The 15,358-nt window shown below is 51.8% G+C and overlaps 1 protein-coding gene across 2 annotated transcripts in view; it reads left to right on the top strand.

The window, feature by feature from the left end:
- Positions 1-518: 518 nt before the first annotated feature.
- LOC137307458 (proteolipid protein DM alpha) overlaps positions 519-15,358 on the top strand; it is a 38,081-nt gene continuing 23,241 nt past the window's right edge. For both annotated transcript variants that reach the window (XM_067976815.1, XM_067976816.1), the window contains exon 1: positions 519-587. In XM_067976815.1, the coding sequence (XP_067832916.1) occupies positions 584-587 (4 nt within the window). In that variant the 5' untranslated portion in view covers positions 519-583. The remainder of the gene's footprint in view (positions 588-15,358) is intronic.

Here is a 15,358-nt window from a genome sequence, read left to right as displayed (position 1 = left end):
AGGGAGAGACACAGGGAGGGATTAGAATTATTTGCAAACTGACCTGTTCCTTTACTTTTCAACCTCATCGAGTCTGTGTAATATCTGACCATGGGCTGTTGGTGAGAATGATTCACAATCTCCCCAACTTGCTCTAATGTTGTATAAAACTTCCCGGTGTATTCTGACTGTTGGTCCTTCTCACCAGCTCAATAGACTGGGAGTGTGGGAGAATGCTGGTCCAGGAGGTGCAGTAATCCCAGGAGCAGGGACCCAGTGAGACTGGGAGTGTGGGGGAATGCTGGTCCAGGAGGTGCAGTCGTCCCAGGAGCAGGGACCCAGTGAGACTGGGAATGTGGGAGAATGCTGGTCCAGGAGGTGCACTAATCCCAGGAGCGGACACTTTAAAAGTTTGCTCTTTGTTGACAACATGTCATTAATGCTTTTTTGAGGAGTGAATTTTCCCCCCGGGTTTGTTTTGTTTTCGCCGAGATTAAAGGTTTAGAGCGAAAGGCTGAGCCCTTTAATTCCCCGCAGCTGTCACTCAATCAGCGGCAGAGACTGCGGTCAGAACAGAGAGTGAGAGAGCCGGAGGGGAGCGGAGATGGGTGAGTGAGAGGGAGAGGGAGAGGGGAGAGGGGAGAGTGAGAGGGGAGGAGGAGAGGGAGAGGGGAGGAGGAGGAGAGTGAGGACCACCTGCGGGTTTAATGGGAAGTCTTTGTTGAAGTCCTCTCCCACAGACAGTCGGTCCTGGGCTCGGGAACCCGCTCCAATCTCCGGAAAGTTTTGTCCGTTGAATCGCGGAGTTTGGAGACTGAGCGGGTCGGGGTCCGGGGTCCGGGGTCGGGTCGGGGTCGGGGTCGGGTCTGGGGTCGGGTCCGGGGTCGGGTCGGGTGCCCCGGGGACTGCCCCCTCCCTCTATGAGGGTGTTTTGATGTTGGAGTCAGTATTTCGGTCCTCAGTCCCCCTTCTCTCGATATTCCCTAATCCCCCTCTCCCGGTGACCCTCTAACTTATTCCAATTACTCCATTCCCCATTTGGGTTAAAGTTTGCCCCGAATTCCCTCTCTCATTGCTCGGTGCAGTGAGAACCCCCAAACAGTGAACGATTTTCCCGGACAGGTTTGCTCTGTGATCTTTATAAGATGTGAATTATTGCTGGGATTGTGAGTGCCAGCACTCCCCCCTGTCTGTGGGGCAGTATCTTGTTCTAGTGTTGTCCCAGTGATTGTGCGGTGGGTGTTGAGCAGTAATTTGGTGAGTTCTATCTGGGGGCCTGTTGCAGACTCCCTCCGACCTCCTCAGATTCCCACCCTGTTTGGGTCAGAATGTCTCTTTTGTTTTCCCCTTTTTATTCCCATGACGTGTGGAGGCTCTGGCTGAGCAAACTCAATAAAGTAATTGTATTGTTCAGAAAATAACGGACTTCATATTGAGAGTGCCTTTCCTGCCGCATTAACCCCTCCCCTGCTGGACATTGGAACTAGCCATCTGAGAGAGAAATGATGGCTTTGATCTTTCAGGCCAGTTCTGATGCCGGAAGATCCTACTGCAAACAGAAACCCAGCCTTTACCCTCAGACACTGCCAGTCCAGGATTTACCGGGTTTTTAATACAGTAATTTCATGGTGCAATGGATACTGGGAGTACCCCGGAGACCAGAGCCAGCACAGGATGAGGGGGGAGGGAAGGAGGATACAGGGAGAGGAAGGAGGATGAGGGGGCCTCCAGGATGGCATCAGACCAAGATGCCCTGTGCTCTTTGGCAATGCTGGACTAGGAGAGTTTAGCAAGCCTTTCATTAACTCCTCTCCCCACCTGTTAAAAAAAAATCAAGGCATCTGGGCTTATTTCAGCCATTTTGAGTTTACCACTTTTTTTTTGTTATTCTTTAGTCTCTTCAGTTTTGCCATAGCAGGGGCTTCGGCCTTTCACTGATGCTGGATGTCTCTCCACCCCTCTCTCCTCCTTTAAGACCCTCCTTAAAACCTGCCTCTTTTACCAAGTGTTTGATCACCTGTCCTAATGTCTCCGCCTTTGGCCTGGTGTCAAATTTTGTTTGATTACGCTGCTGTGAAGCACCTTGGGCTGTTTTCCTACGTTAAAGGTGCGATATAAATGGGAGTGATTGTTGGATGCGGAGCAGTTAGTTCCATTGGTTGATGGGACTGTTTCCTCATGAGCTTTGTCATTGCTGTTAAGGGTTGTTGGTGAATCGGTTTTGTTCCTGGTTCATGGCAAGGGCTGTGGATATGTCCCTTATCTCAGACCCTGGGGATGGAGAGAGCCAGAAGGGAGAGGAATTCGGATGCTGTTTGTATTCACTTTTTTTTGTGTCTGCTTGTTTGTAGTTTGGGGTGAGGTAGCTAGGCATGGGAGCTAATGGGTTTACAATGATGCCATATCAGGCAGGGTCTCTGAGCTGACCATTTCCATGAAGGTTAAGGAGATCCAAGTCTTTGTTATATTCTCAGCATGCTGAGAAGTCCCATTTTTGAACTCTTGGCCAGAATGAGATTCTCAAGTCTTTCAGTCAAATTGAGGGGGTTTTGTTGCCTTGTTGGTCATTTTTGTTTAATTATGGGATGGCATCTCTTGATAGTGTGTCTCTTTAGTGTTCAAGGGCTGGATTGGCCAGTCAAGTACAAGAAGATGCTTGCGTCCTTCTAGGAGGGTGTGACGATTGATTTACTCTGGTCACTCGCTTGTCCCTGGCAGAATAACAACAACTTGCATTTATGTAGTGCCTTTAATGTCAAAAAATGTCCCAAGGGGCTTCACAGAAGTGTAATCAGACAAAAATTTACATCATGCCAAAGAAATGGTATTGGGAGGAGCAACCAAAAGCTTGGTCAAAGAGGTTAGTTTCAAGCAGCGTCCTAAAGGAGGTGGGCGGGGAGAGGTTTAGGGAGGGAATTCCAGAGCTTAGGGACTAGATGGCTGAAGGCACGGCCGCCAATGAAGGAGCAAAGGAAGTGGGGGATAGACAAGAGGCCAGAGTTGGAGGAACATCGAGATCTCGGAGGGTTGTAGGGCTGGTGGAGGTTACAGAAATAGGGAGGGGCGAGGCCATGGAGGCGATTTGAAAACTAGGTTGAGAATTTTAAATTTGAGGCATTCCTGGACCAGGAGCCAATATAGGTCAGCAAGCACAGGGGTGATGGATGAATGGGACTTGGTGTGAGTTAGGATACAGGCAACAGAGTTTTGGATGAGTTGAAGTTTATGGAGGGTGGAAGGTGGGAGGCCGGCCAGGAGAGCATTGGAATAGTCCAGACTGGAGGTAACAAAGGCACGGATGAGGGTTTCAGCAGCAGATGAGCTGAGGCAGGGGCGGAGACGGGCGATGTTATGGAGGTGGAAGTAGGCGGTCTTGGTGATGGAGCGGATATGGAGTCGGAAACTCATCTCCGGGCCAAAATAGGACGCCAAGGTTACGAAAAGTCTGGTTCATCCTCAGACGGAGGTCAGGGAGAGGGATGGAGTCGGTGGCGAGGGAACGGAGTTTGTGGCGTGGACCAAAGACAATGACTTCAGTCTTCCCAATATTTGATTGGAGGGAATTTCTGCTCATCCAGTACTGGATGTCAAACTAGCAGTGTGACCAATCAGAGACAGTGGAGGGGTCGAGGGAGGTGGTGATGAGGTAGAGCTGGGTGTCATCAGCGAACATGTGAATCTGACGTCATGTTTTCGATGATGCTGCCCCTCGGTGAGATGTAGATGTGAAATAGGAGGGGGCAAAGGATAGATCCTTGTGGGAATGGGAAGAGAAGCCATTGCAAGAGATTCTCTGGCTATGACTGGATAGATAAGAATGGACCCAGGTGAGGGCAGTTCCTCCCAGCTGGACGATGGAGGAGAGCTGTTGGAGGAGGATGGTGTGGTCAACCGTGTCAAAGGCTGGAGACAGGTGGAGAAGGATGAGGAGGGAGAGTTTATCATGATCAGTCACATAGGATGGCATTTGTGACTTTGATAAGGGCCTTTTCAGTACCATGGCAGGGACGGGAACCTGATTGGAGGGATTCAAACATGGAGGTGCTGGAAAGATGGGCATGGATTTGGGAGGCGACAAAACGTTCAAGGAGGTTGGAGAGGAAATGGAGGTTGGAGATGGGGTGATAGTTTGCAAGGACACGGGACAAGGGTGGGTTTTTTGAGGAGGGGATGATGATGATTTTGTAATAGAATGGGATAATATCTCGGTGTCCCTGAGCTCTTTCTCTCTCACTCTCTCCCCTCAGTACACTTCAAAATACTGAAATATGTAAAATCAAAATATTTTGGGATGGGAGTGGAGGGAAATGGAAATGTAGAGGGAGTGAAGATCTAAGATCCCAAGCTCTTGAGGAAATACATTTTTCACCATCAAAGCCAACGTCTCCCTTCAGAGAATTCAAAATCCACCATTGCAGAAATTACTGTTTTGTGTACTTTAGTTTTTCCTCTAATACAACTGATGGAATACTGGGAATAACTCTCTCTCCTAAATCCCGACCAGTTCATATCCCACTTCCTCCGACTCTGGCCTCTTGTGCATCAACCCCGCGCCCCCCCCCTTCCCCTTCACCTCACCATTGGTATCCCTACCCTCCCTGAATCTCTCCACCTCACTCTCCTCCTTTTATGACCCTCCTTAAAACCCAGCTCGTCAGCCAAGCCTTTAGTCAACCCTACCTAATATCATCTCCTCCGTCACAGGAATCCGTTTTGTCTGATTAAGCCTGTGTAAAGCTCTCACGGTGTCTGGTTTTCAGCTGTGTCTGTTGGACGTCTGCGGTGGCACATCTCATGGCCAGCAATGTGAATTATATATATTTTTTTCCCTCAGCCTTCAGATCGTATTATTTTTGTGCTGCAAATTGCAGGGAGTGCGAGCTGATAATGATGAGGGCCACGGGCCATCTGGGACCTTGGTGAACGACGGGACTAACTGTCTATCTCCTTAATTAATGAGATTTAAGGACAGAGAAAGAAACAGAGAAAGGACTGAGAAGGAAATAGGGTGAATTAGAGTCAAATCAGATACAGAAAGAGAAATAAGGAAAGGAAGATTAGGTTAAGAGAGATGAAAAAAGAGAAGGGAAAAGTGAGAAAAAAACATTTTTTTTAAATTTAAAAAACCTCCAGGAAGAATTTGTACCTGCAGGAGTGAGACTCCACAGTTTCAGTTGTTCGCTTTCTGAGCTGGAGAGATTAAGTAACATTGCAGAAATGTAACAGGGTCCTTACAATATGAAATACCAGCCCTGCATATCTGCTGTGAGATTCATTCATATTTACAGCGCAAATGCAGCAATTTCTTGAGACTCGGGGACAGATTGGGGACGAGCTCCGGTTTGACACTCGGGGACGAGCTCCGGTTTGAGACTCGGGGACAGATTGGGGACGAGCTCCAGTTTGACACTCTGGGACAGATTGGGGACGAGCTCCGGTTTGACACTCGGGGACGAGCTCCGGTTTGACACTCGGGGACAGATTGGGGACGAGCTCCAGTTTGACACTCTGGGACAGATTGGGGACGAGCTCCGGTTTGACACTCGGGGACAGATTGGGGACGAGCTCCGGTTTGAGACTCGGGGACAGATTGGGGACGAGCTCCGGTTTGACACTCTGGGACAGATTGGGGACGAGCTCCGGTTTGAGACTCGGGGACAGATTGGGGACGAGCTCCGGTTTGACACTCTGGGACAGATTGGGGACGAGCTCCGGTTTGAGACTCGGGGACAGATTGGGGACGAGCTCCGGTTTGACACTCTGGGACAGATTGGGGACGAGCTCCGGTTTGACACTCGGGGTCAGATTGGGGACGAGCTCCGGTTTGACACTCGGGGTCAGATTGGGGACGAGCTCCGGTTTGAGACTCGGGGACAGATTGGGGACGAGCTCCGGTTTGAGACTCGGGGACAGATTGGGGACGAGCTCCGGTTTGACACTTGGGGACGAGCTCCGGTTTGAGACTCGGGGACAGATTGGGGACGAGCTCCAGTTTGACACTCGGGGTCAGATTGGGGACGAGCTCCGGTTTGAGACTCGGGGACAGATTGGGGACGAGCTCCAGTTTGACACTCTGGGACAGATTGGGGACGAGCTCCGGTTTGAGACTCGGGGACAGATTGGGGACGAGCTCCGGTTTGACACTCTGGGACAGATTGGGGACGAGCTCCGGTTTGACACTCGGGGTCAGATTGGGGACGAGCTCCGGTTTGACACTCGGGGTCAGATTGGGGACGAGCTCCGGTTTGAGACTCGGGGACAGATTGGGGACGAGCTCCGGTTTGAGACTCGGGGACAGATTGGGGACGAGCTCCGGTTTGAGACTCGGGGACAGATTGGGGACGAGCTCCGGTTTGACACTTGGGGACGAGCTCCGGTTTGACACTCTGGGACAGATTGGGGACGAGCTCCGGTTTGACACTCGGGGACAGATTGGGGACGAGCTCCGGTTTGACACTTGGGGACGAGCTCCGGTTTGAGACTCGGGGACAGATTGGGGACGAGCTCCGGTTTGACACTCGGGGACAGATTGGGGACGAGCTCCGGTTTGAGACTCGGGGACAGATTGGGGACGAGCTCCGGTTTGACACTCGGGGACAGATTGGGGACGAGCTCCGGTTTGACACTCGGGGACAGATTGGGGACGAGCTCCGGTTTGACACTCGGGGACAGATTGGGGACGAGCTCCGGTTTGACACTCGGGGTCAGATTGGGGACGAGCTCCGGTTTGACACTCGGGGTCAGATTGGGGACGAGCTCCGGTTTGACACTCTGGGACAGATTGGGGACGAGCTCCGGTTTGACACTCGGGGTCAGATTGGGGACGAGCTCCGGTTTGACACTCGGGGTCAGATTGGGGACGAGCTCCGGTTTGAGACTCGGGGACAGATTGGGGACGAGCTCCGGTTTGACACTTGGGGACGAGCTCCGGTTTGAGACTCGGGGACAGATTGGGGACGAGCTCCGGTTTGACACTCGGGGACAGATTGGGGACGAGCTCCGGTTTGACACTCGGGGACAGATTGGGGACGAGCTCCGGTTTGACACTCGGGGACAGATTGGGGACGAGCTCCGGTTTGACACTCGGGGACGAGCTCCGGTTTGACACTCGGGGACAGATTGGGGACGAGCTCCGGTTTGACACTCGGGGACAGATTGGGGACGAGCTCCGGTTGACACTCGGGGTCAGATTGGGGACGAGCTCCGTGTTTTTGTGAGTCCAGTAAAGCAGCGATGCAAATCGTCCTGCAATTTGTGGCAATTCACACCTCACGGTGTATTTCTTGCCTGCCACACATTGCTGGACATTTCACGTGCTAATAACGGTGAGCAGCGTGAACTCACCGTTACCTTCCCAGCAAATTCAGGGCCGTTGTTTTAATACTGTGAGGTTTGATTCTAAGAAATGTCTGTATTTCCCTTCCCCAGGGAACCTACAGTGCTGAGAAACCCCTCTGTCTCCGAGTCGGGAGGAGGTGATGGGCTTAACTCTGTTAATTCCATACATCCCCCTTCCAAATATAAAAGGATTCAGATTAAAGGGTTAGTGGGATTCACCTGCTGAGTCAAAGGAGGGGGAATTGGGAAAGAGATGAAATGATTTTGTTGAATCTCCTATCCAATTGCCTGGATTTTTCTCCAGTCCATGCTCCCCCATCAGCCTCACCCACCAGGGTACAGAACAATGCTGGAAGCAGAAAATGCCAGAAAAACACACAGCAGGCCAGTCAGCCTCTGAAAGGGAAAAGCTGGGTTCGGCTCCCACCTGCAGAACCCTTTGTCAGAGCCTCCCACACGGTGCTGATCTCGAACTCAGGCTCCTGCTGCCCTGACCCAGCAGGTGGGTGCAGTGGCTGTGATTTTGGGTGAAGACAGTATCGGGCTCATTGGGGCAATGGTCAAGTTGCCCTCAGACTCTTGAAGGGTGTTGCAGAAAGTCCGGGCACTGAATGAGGTATCGCAAGTCACCCAGACCCTGCGGGACTGTGCCCCGGCTGGAGACTGCATCTTCAGGAGGAAAAGGGTGTAAACCTGCAGGGGGTTTGATATGGAATATCTGGGAGGGTGAGACTGAGAGAATGAAACCAGCTGCCGCACAGTGTGGGAAAACCATTTAATGTCCATGTGTTTTACCCCCTGTGCTCTGCGTCTCCCACTGTACCCTGAGCCCTGTGACTGAAGCTGAGGCGGTGACTGGTACTGTGCTCAGTGTGATGTTACACGTTTGCTGGCCATGCTCTTGCTGAGAGTTGAGTGGGAGCTGCTCTTCTGGCTGGTGCTGAATGATCCCTTTGTCGAGGGTCAGGGTTCAGAATCAACCGCCTTCCTCTCGCTGAGCGTTGTTTATGCTGCTTGACAGAGCTGTACTCAATCTCGACTCTCGCACAACAATGCCCATTGTTGCCTGTCTCTTAACAAGTTCCATTCAGCCCGGGGTCGTGCAGCATTTTACATTCTCATGGAATCGTACAGCACAGAAGGAGGCCATTCGCCTCTGCCAGCTCTTTGAAAGCACTATCCAATTAGTCCCCTGCTCTTTCCCCGTAGCCCTGCAAATTTTTCCCTTTCAAGTATTTATCCAATTCCCTTTTGAAAGTTATTATTGAATCTGTTTCCACCGCCCTTTCAGGCAGTGAATTCCAGGTCATAGCAACTCACTTCATTAAAAAAAAATCTTCCTCATCTCCCCTCTGTTTCTTTTGCCAATTACCTTAAATCTGTGTCCTCTGGTTACCGACCCTCCTGTCACTGGAAACAGTTTCTCCTTATTTACTCTATTAAAACTCCTCATGATTTTGAACACCTCCATCAAATCTCCCCTTAACCTTCTCTGCTGTAATGTGGAGATGCCGGTGATGGACTGGGGTTAACAATTGTAAACAATTTTACAACACCAAGTTATAGTCCAACGATTTTATTTTTAATCCCACAAGCTTTCGGGGGCTTTCCCCTTCCTCAGGCGGTGTGGAAAAGACAATTTCGAATCCTTTGCATTTTAAGATCACAGAACAAAGCCTGGTGATTACTGCCCGTTGCCAAGGCAATCACAGTGAGCAGACAGAGAGGTGTCACCTAAAAGGCCACTGAATATACAAACCCCCAAAAAAAGAGAGAGAGAGAGAGAGAGATAAGGAAGACAGTCAATGACCCGTTATATTAAAAACAGATAACATTTGTTTGCTGGTGGGGTTACGTGTAGTGTGACATGAACCCAAGATCCCGGTTGAGGCCGTCCTCATGGGTGCGGAACTTGGCTATCAATTTCTGCTCGACGATTTTACGTTGTCGTGTGTCTTGAAGGCCGCCTTGGAGTATGCTTACCCGAAGGTCGGTGGCTGAATGTCCATGACTGCTGAAGTGTTCCCCGACTGGGAGGGAACCCTCCTGTCTGGCGATTGTTGCGCGGTGTCCGTTCATCCGTTGTCGCAGCGTCTGCATGGTCTCGCCAATGTACCATGCTCTGGGGCATCCTTTCCTGCAACGTATGAGGTAGACAACGTTGGCCGAGTCACAGGAGTATGAACCGTGCACCTGGTGGGTGGTGTCCTCTTGTGTGATGGTGGTATCTGTGTCGATGATCTGGCATGTCTTGCAGAGGTTGCCGTGGCAGGGTTGTGTGGTGTCGTGGACGCTGTTCTCCTGAAGGCTGGGTAATTTGCTGCGAACGATGGTCTGTTTGAGGTTGGCTGGCTGTTTAAAGGCGAGTAGTGGAGGTGTGGGGATGGCCATAGCGAGGTGTTCGTCGTCATTGATGACATGTTGAAGGCTGCGGAGAACATGGCGTAGTTTCTCCGCTCCGGGGAAGTACTGGACGAAGAAGGGCACTCTGTTGGTTGCGTCCCGTGTTAGTCTTCTGAGGAGGTCTACGCGATTTTTCGCTGTGGCCCGTCGGAACTGTCGATCGATGAGTCGAGCATCATATCCCGTTCTTACTAGGGCGTCTTTCAGCGTCTGTAGGTGTCCATCGCGTTCCTCCTCGTCTGAGCAGACCCTGTGTATCATGCGACAATGGATGAACGGACACCGCGCAACAATCGCCAAACAGGAGGGTTCCCTCCCAGTCGGGGAACACTTCAGCAGTCATGGACATTCAGCCACCGACCTTCGGGTAAGCGTACTCCAAGGCGGCCTTCGAGACACACGACAACGCAAAATCGTCGAGCAGAAATTAATAGCCAAGTTCCGCACCCATGAGGACGGCCTCAACCGGGATCTTGGGTTCATGTCACACTACATGTAACCCCACCAGCGAACAAATGTTATCTGTTTTTAATATAACGGGTCATTGACTGTCTTCCTTCTCTCTCTCTCTCTCTCTCTCTCTCTCTTTTTTTGGGGGTTTGTATATTCAGTGGCCTTTTCGATGACACCTCTCTGTCTGCTCACTGTGATTGCCTTGGCAACGGGCAGTAATCACCAGGCTTTGTTCTGTGATCTTAAAATGCAAAGGATTCGAAATTGTCTTTTCCACACCGCCTGAGGAAGGGGAAAGCCCCCGAAAGCTTGTGGGATTAAAAATAAAATCGTTGGACTATAACTTGGTGTTGTAAAATTGTTTACAATTCTCTGCTGTAAGAAGAGCAACCCCAGCTTCTCCACTCTCATCCCTGGTACCATTCTAGTAAATCGCCTCTGCACCCTCTCCAAGGCCTTGACATCCTTCCTAAAGTGTGGTGCCCAGAACTGGACACAATAAAGAAAGAAGAAAGCATGTGTTTATATAGCACCTTTCACCAACTCAGGACATCCCCAGGCCAATGAAATAACTTTTGAAGTGTAATCACTGTTGTAATGTAGGAAACACGGCAGTTAAATTGTGCATAGCAAGATCCCACAAACAGCAATGTGATAATGACCAGATAATCTGTTTTAATGGTGTTGATTGAGGGATAAATATTGGCCAGGACACTGGGGAGAACTCCCCTGCTCTTTGAATAATGGCCGTGGGCTCTTTTACATCCACCTGAGAGGGCAGAGGGGCCTCGGTTTAACGTCTCATCCGACAGACAGCACCTCCGACAGTGCAGCACTCCCTCAGTACTGCACTGGAGTGTCAGCCTTGATTTTGTACTCAAGTCGCTGATGTGGGACTTGAACCCACAACCTTCTGCCTCAGGCTGTCACCCAGCTGAGGTCTCACCAGTTATAAAGGTTTAGCATAACTTCCTTGGTTTTGTACTCCATGCCTCTATTTATAAAGCCCAGGATCCCATATACTTTTTAACAGCCTTATGAACTTGTCCTGCCACCTTCAAAGATTTATGTATGTAAACCCCCAGGTCTCTCTTCCTGCACCCCCTTTAAAATTGTCCCATTCTCGCTGTGGAGTGAGGGTTCCGGGGGCCTTTTAACAGCCGGTGTCCAGTGACACGTTCTTCTCTTGTCAAGTCCTGTCCGTGATTGGTACCTGACATGAGGGGACAATTCTGGTCATACTCTGCAGGTCAGTCAGGTCAATGTTGGGGATGGGATTCCATCAGAACTCCACTTCCATCTCCAGCAGCCTCCTTATCCTCAGATGCTGATCACTCACTTCCCAGCTCTTCACAAGTGAGCAGCCTCGGTCAGTTCAGTGGTGGGCTGGAGCCCCTCAGCCATCACTCCAACACCACATCTCCTTGGTGGTCCCATTGTATCCTTTGGGTATTCCCACACTGAGTGTCACTGAGTTCTCGGGAGTGGGATCTTATAAAACCAGCTGGCACTGATTGATGGGAAAGGAAGACTGACATTTCTACAGTGCCTTTCACAACCTCAGACGTCCCAAAATGCTTCACAACCAATGAAATTGGGCAGTGTCCTAGGCCCAACCATTTTCAGCTGCTTCATCAATGACCTTCCCTCCATCATAAGGTCAGAAATGGGGATGTTCACTGATGATTGCACAGTGTTCAGTTCCATTCACAACCCCTCAGATAATGAAGCAGTCCGAGCCTGCATGCAGCAAGACCTGGACAACACCAGTCTTGGGCTCGTAAGTGGCAAGTAACATTCGCACAGAAAAGTGCCAGGCAATGACCATCTCCAACAAGAGAGAATCTAACCACCTCCCCTTGACATTCAACGGCATTACCATCGCCTTGCCAGTGATGCCCACATCCCGCGAACGAATTTAAAAAAAAAAAGTACTTTTTGAAGTGTAGTCACTGTTGTAATGTAGGAAACGCAGCAGCCAATTTGCGCACAGCAAGATCCCACAAACCGTAATGTGATAACGACCAGATAATCTGTTTTCGTGATGTTGGTTGAGGGATAAATATTGGTCAGGACACCGGGGAGAACTCCCCTGCTCTTCTTCCAATAGTGCTGCGGGACCTTTCACGGGGGCTGATAGGACCTCTGTTTAACGTCTCATCCAAAGGATGGCACCTCCGACAGTGCAGCACTCCCTCAGTACTGACCCTCCGACAGTGCAGCACTCCCTCAGTACTGACCCTCCGACAGTGCAGCGCTCCCTCAGTACTGACCCTCCGACAGTGCAGCGCTCCCTCAGTACTGACCCTCCGACAGTGCAGCGCTCCCTCAGTACTGACCCTCCGACAGTGCAGCGCTCCCTCAGTACTGACCCTCCGACAGTGCAGCGCTCCCTCAGTACTGACCCTCCGACAGTGCAGCGCTCCCTCAGTACTGACCCTCCGACAGTGCAGCGCTCCCTCAGTACTGACCCTCCGACAGTGCAGCGCTCCCTCAGTACTGACCCTCCGACAGTGCAGCGCTCCCTCAGTACTGACCCTCCGACAGTGCAGCGCTCCCTCAGTACTGACCCTCCGACAGTGCAGCGCTCCCTCAGTACTGACCCTCCGACAGTGCAGCGCTCCCTCAGTACTGACCCTCCGACAGTGCAGCGCTCCCTCAGTACTGACCCTCCGACAGTGCAGCGCTCCCTCAGTACTGACCCTCCGACAGTGCAGCGCTCCCTCAGTACTGACCCTCCGACAGTGCAGCGCTCCCTCAGTACTGACCCTCCGACAGTGCAGCGCTCCCTCAGTACTGACCCTCCGACAGTGCAGCGCTCCCTCAGTACTGACCCTCCGACAGTGCAGCGCTCCCTCAGTACTGACCCTCCGACAGTGCAGCGCTCCCTCAGTACTGACCCTCCGACAGTGCAGCGCTCCCTCAGTACTGACCCTCCGACAGTGCAGCGCTCCCTCAGTACTGACCCTCCGACAGTGCAGCGCTCCCTCAGTACTGACCCTCCGACAGTGCAGCGCTCCCTCAGTACTGACCCTCCGACAGTGCAGCGCTCCCTCAGTACTGACCCTCCGACAGTGCAGCGCTCCCTCAGTACTGACCCTCCGACAGTGCAGCGCTCCCTCAGTACTGACCCTCCGACAGTGCAGCGCTCCCTCAGTACTGACCCTCCGACAGTGCAGCGCTCCCTCAGTACTGACCCTCCGACAGTGCAGCGCTCCCTCAGTACTGACCCTCCGACAGTGCAGCGCTCCCTCAGTACTGACCCTCCGACAGTGCAGCGCTCCCTCAGTACTGACCCTCCGACAGTGCAGCGCTCCCTCAGTACTGACCCTCCGACAGTGCAGCGCTCCCTCAGTACTGACCCTCCGACAGTGCAGCGCTCCCTCAGTACTGACCCTCCGACAGTGCAGCACTCCCTCAGTACTGCACTGAACTGTCAGCCTAGATTTTGTGCTCAAGTCTCTGGAGTGGGACTTGGACCCCCACCCTCCTGACCCAGAGGTGAGAGTGCTACCCACTGAACAACGGCTGATGGGAAGACCGGTTTGTAGTGCAATTAGGAGCAGCTTTTGCATAGCCAGGAGAGTGAGAACTCGAGCAGAGGTGGGACCGGGAGAGCGAGGGAGAACTCGAGCAGAGGTGGGACCGGGAGAGCGAGGGAGAACTCGAGCAGAGGTGGGACCGGGAGAGCGAGGGAGAACTCGAGCGGAGGTGGGACTGGGAGAGTGAGTGAGAACTCGAGCGGAGGTGGGACTGGGAGAGTGAGTGAGAACTCGAGCAGAGGTGGGACCGGGAGAGCCCGGGCGGAGGTGGGACGTGGCTGGCCAGATTCCCTCTGTGAGTATGGCTCGCTGAGGGTCTCAGACCCCATCCTCGGTCCACGATGAGTTAACTGATTGCCGGGGGCAGTGGGACCCAACCTGCAGTTATCCTTGGACGGGGTGGGTGGAAACCAGCTCCTGGTCACTGTTCAGTGATCGCTGCTCTCACAGACACCCCTGTGAGAGGACAATATCAGGTGACAGTCCCTGTGGTTGAATAGCCTGCTGACACACTGTTTAGACTCGCACATGATGAATGCTGTACTCAGTTTGTCCAGTATACGTGTAACCATTCCCTAAACTCTACTTAATCCGTGACCCTGGTATTGGACTCCAAGGCGGGGAATATGTCAGTCAATTCTGCTGTAGAGTTCGGTGGGAGGATTATTCAATCCAGGACACTTTCTCCGCCCCCCCCCCCCTGCTGTGCCTCTCCATGTTTCCTACATTACAACAGTGACTACATTTCAGCAATACTTCATTGGCTGTAAAGTGCTTTAGAATGTCCTGAGGTCGTGAAAGGTGCTGTAGAAATGCAAGTTCTTTTTATCCGAGCCCCTGTCTGATTATTCAATCATGGTCTCTCTCTCCCCACCCCCCACCTGTCTATCTCCTATTATAGAACATTAGATGACTTTTCCAACCCTTTCCCCAGGGGTGGAAATTGAGAAATGCTGTTAAATATCCTGAAACCATCAATCATTTGTGTGCTGCAGGATGATGTGGGCCTGACTCTCTCGATCCTGGACTGGGGACTGGGTACAAGCAGGGACATTTTGGAGTCACCGAGCTGTTGTTTGAAGTGATGAAAAGATGTCACTGAGGAGAAGGTTAATTAATTTGCAGTTGACTTTATTGGGGAGAGGGACAGTCTTTCCATGGATCTCCCTGGCCAGTAACAGCTGCTGCCCCCAGCCCCAGGCCTGGGCTTGGGCCCAATGAAAGGCCCTTTGTATCTCCCATTTCAGTGCAGGGTTGAAGTACAACACTGTGAAGTGTGGCTCTCTGCTTCCTTTTGTAATGGATTCTACTCAATGAATGTCTGTTTACATTCACTTCCATCCCAATTTGATCCATGCTCGATTCCCAGCTGCTGGTTTGCCTGTTTGAACCTGACCGTGATTACAGAGTCTGGGATTAACTTCACGGCCCTCTTCAGCTGTCTGTGGGCTACAACCACTAAAGCTCTCCTCCCATAGTAGGGTGTTCTTCAATGCTCTGCACTTTCTTTAAGTTGGGCCTGACTGGGACATGGCAATGGGAGGAGGCCATTCAGCCCCTCGAGCCTGCTCCACCATGTAATTAGATCATAGCTGATCTGTGCCTCCCCTCCATTTCCCATCTTAGCCCCATATCGTCTGATC

Source organism: Heptranchias perlo (genome assembly GCF_035084215.1).
Source record: "Heptranchias perlo isolate sHepPer1 chromosome 15 unlocalized genomic scaffold, sHepPer1.hap1 SUPER_15_unloc_1, whole genome shotgun sequence".
Classification (NCBI taxonomy): Eukaryota; Metazoa; Chordata; class Chondrichthyes; order Hexanchiformes; family Hexanchidae; genus Heptranchias; species Heptranchias perlo.
This window is presented reverse-complemented; position numbering and strand designations above follow the sequence as displayed.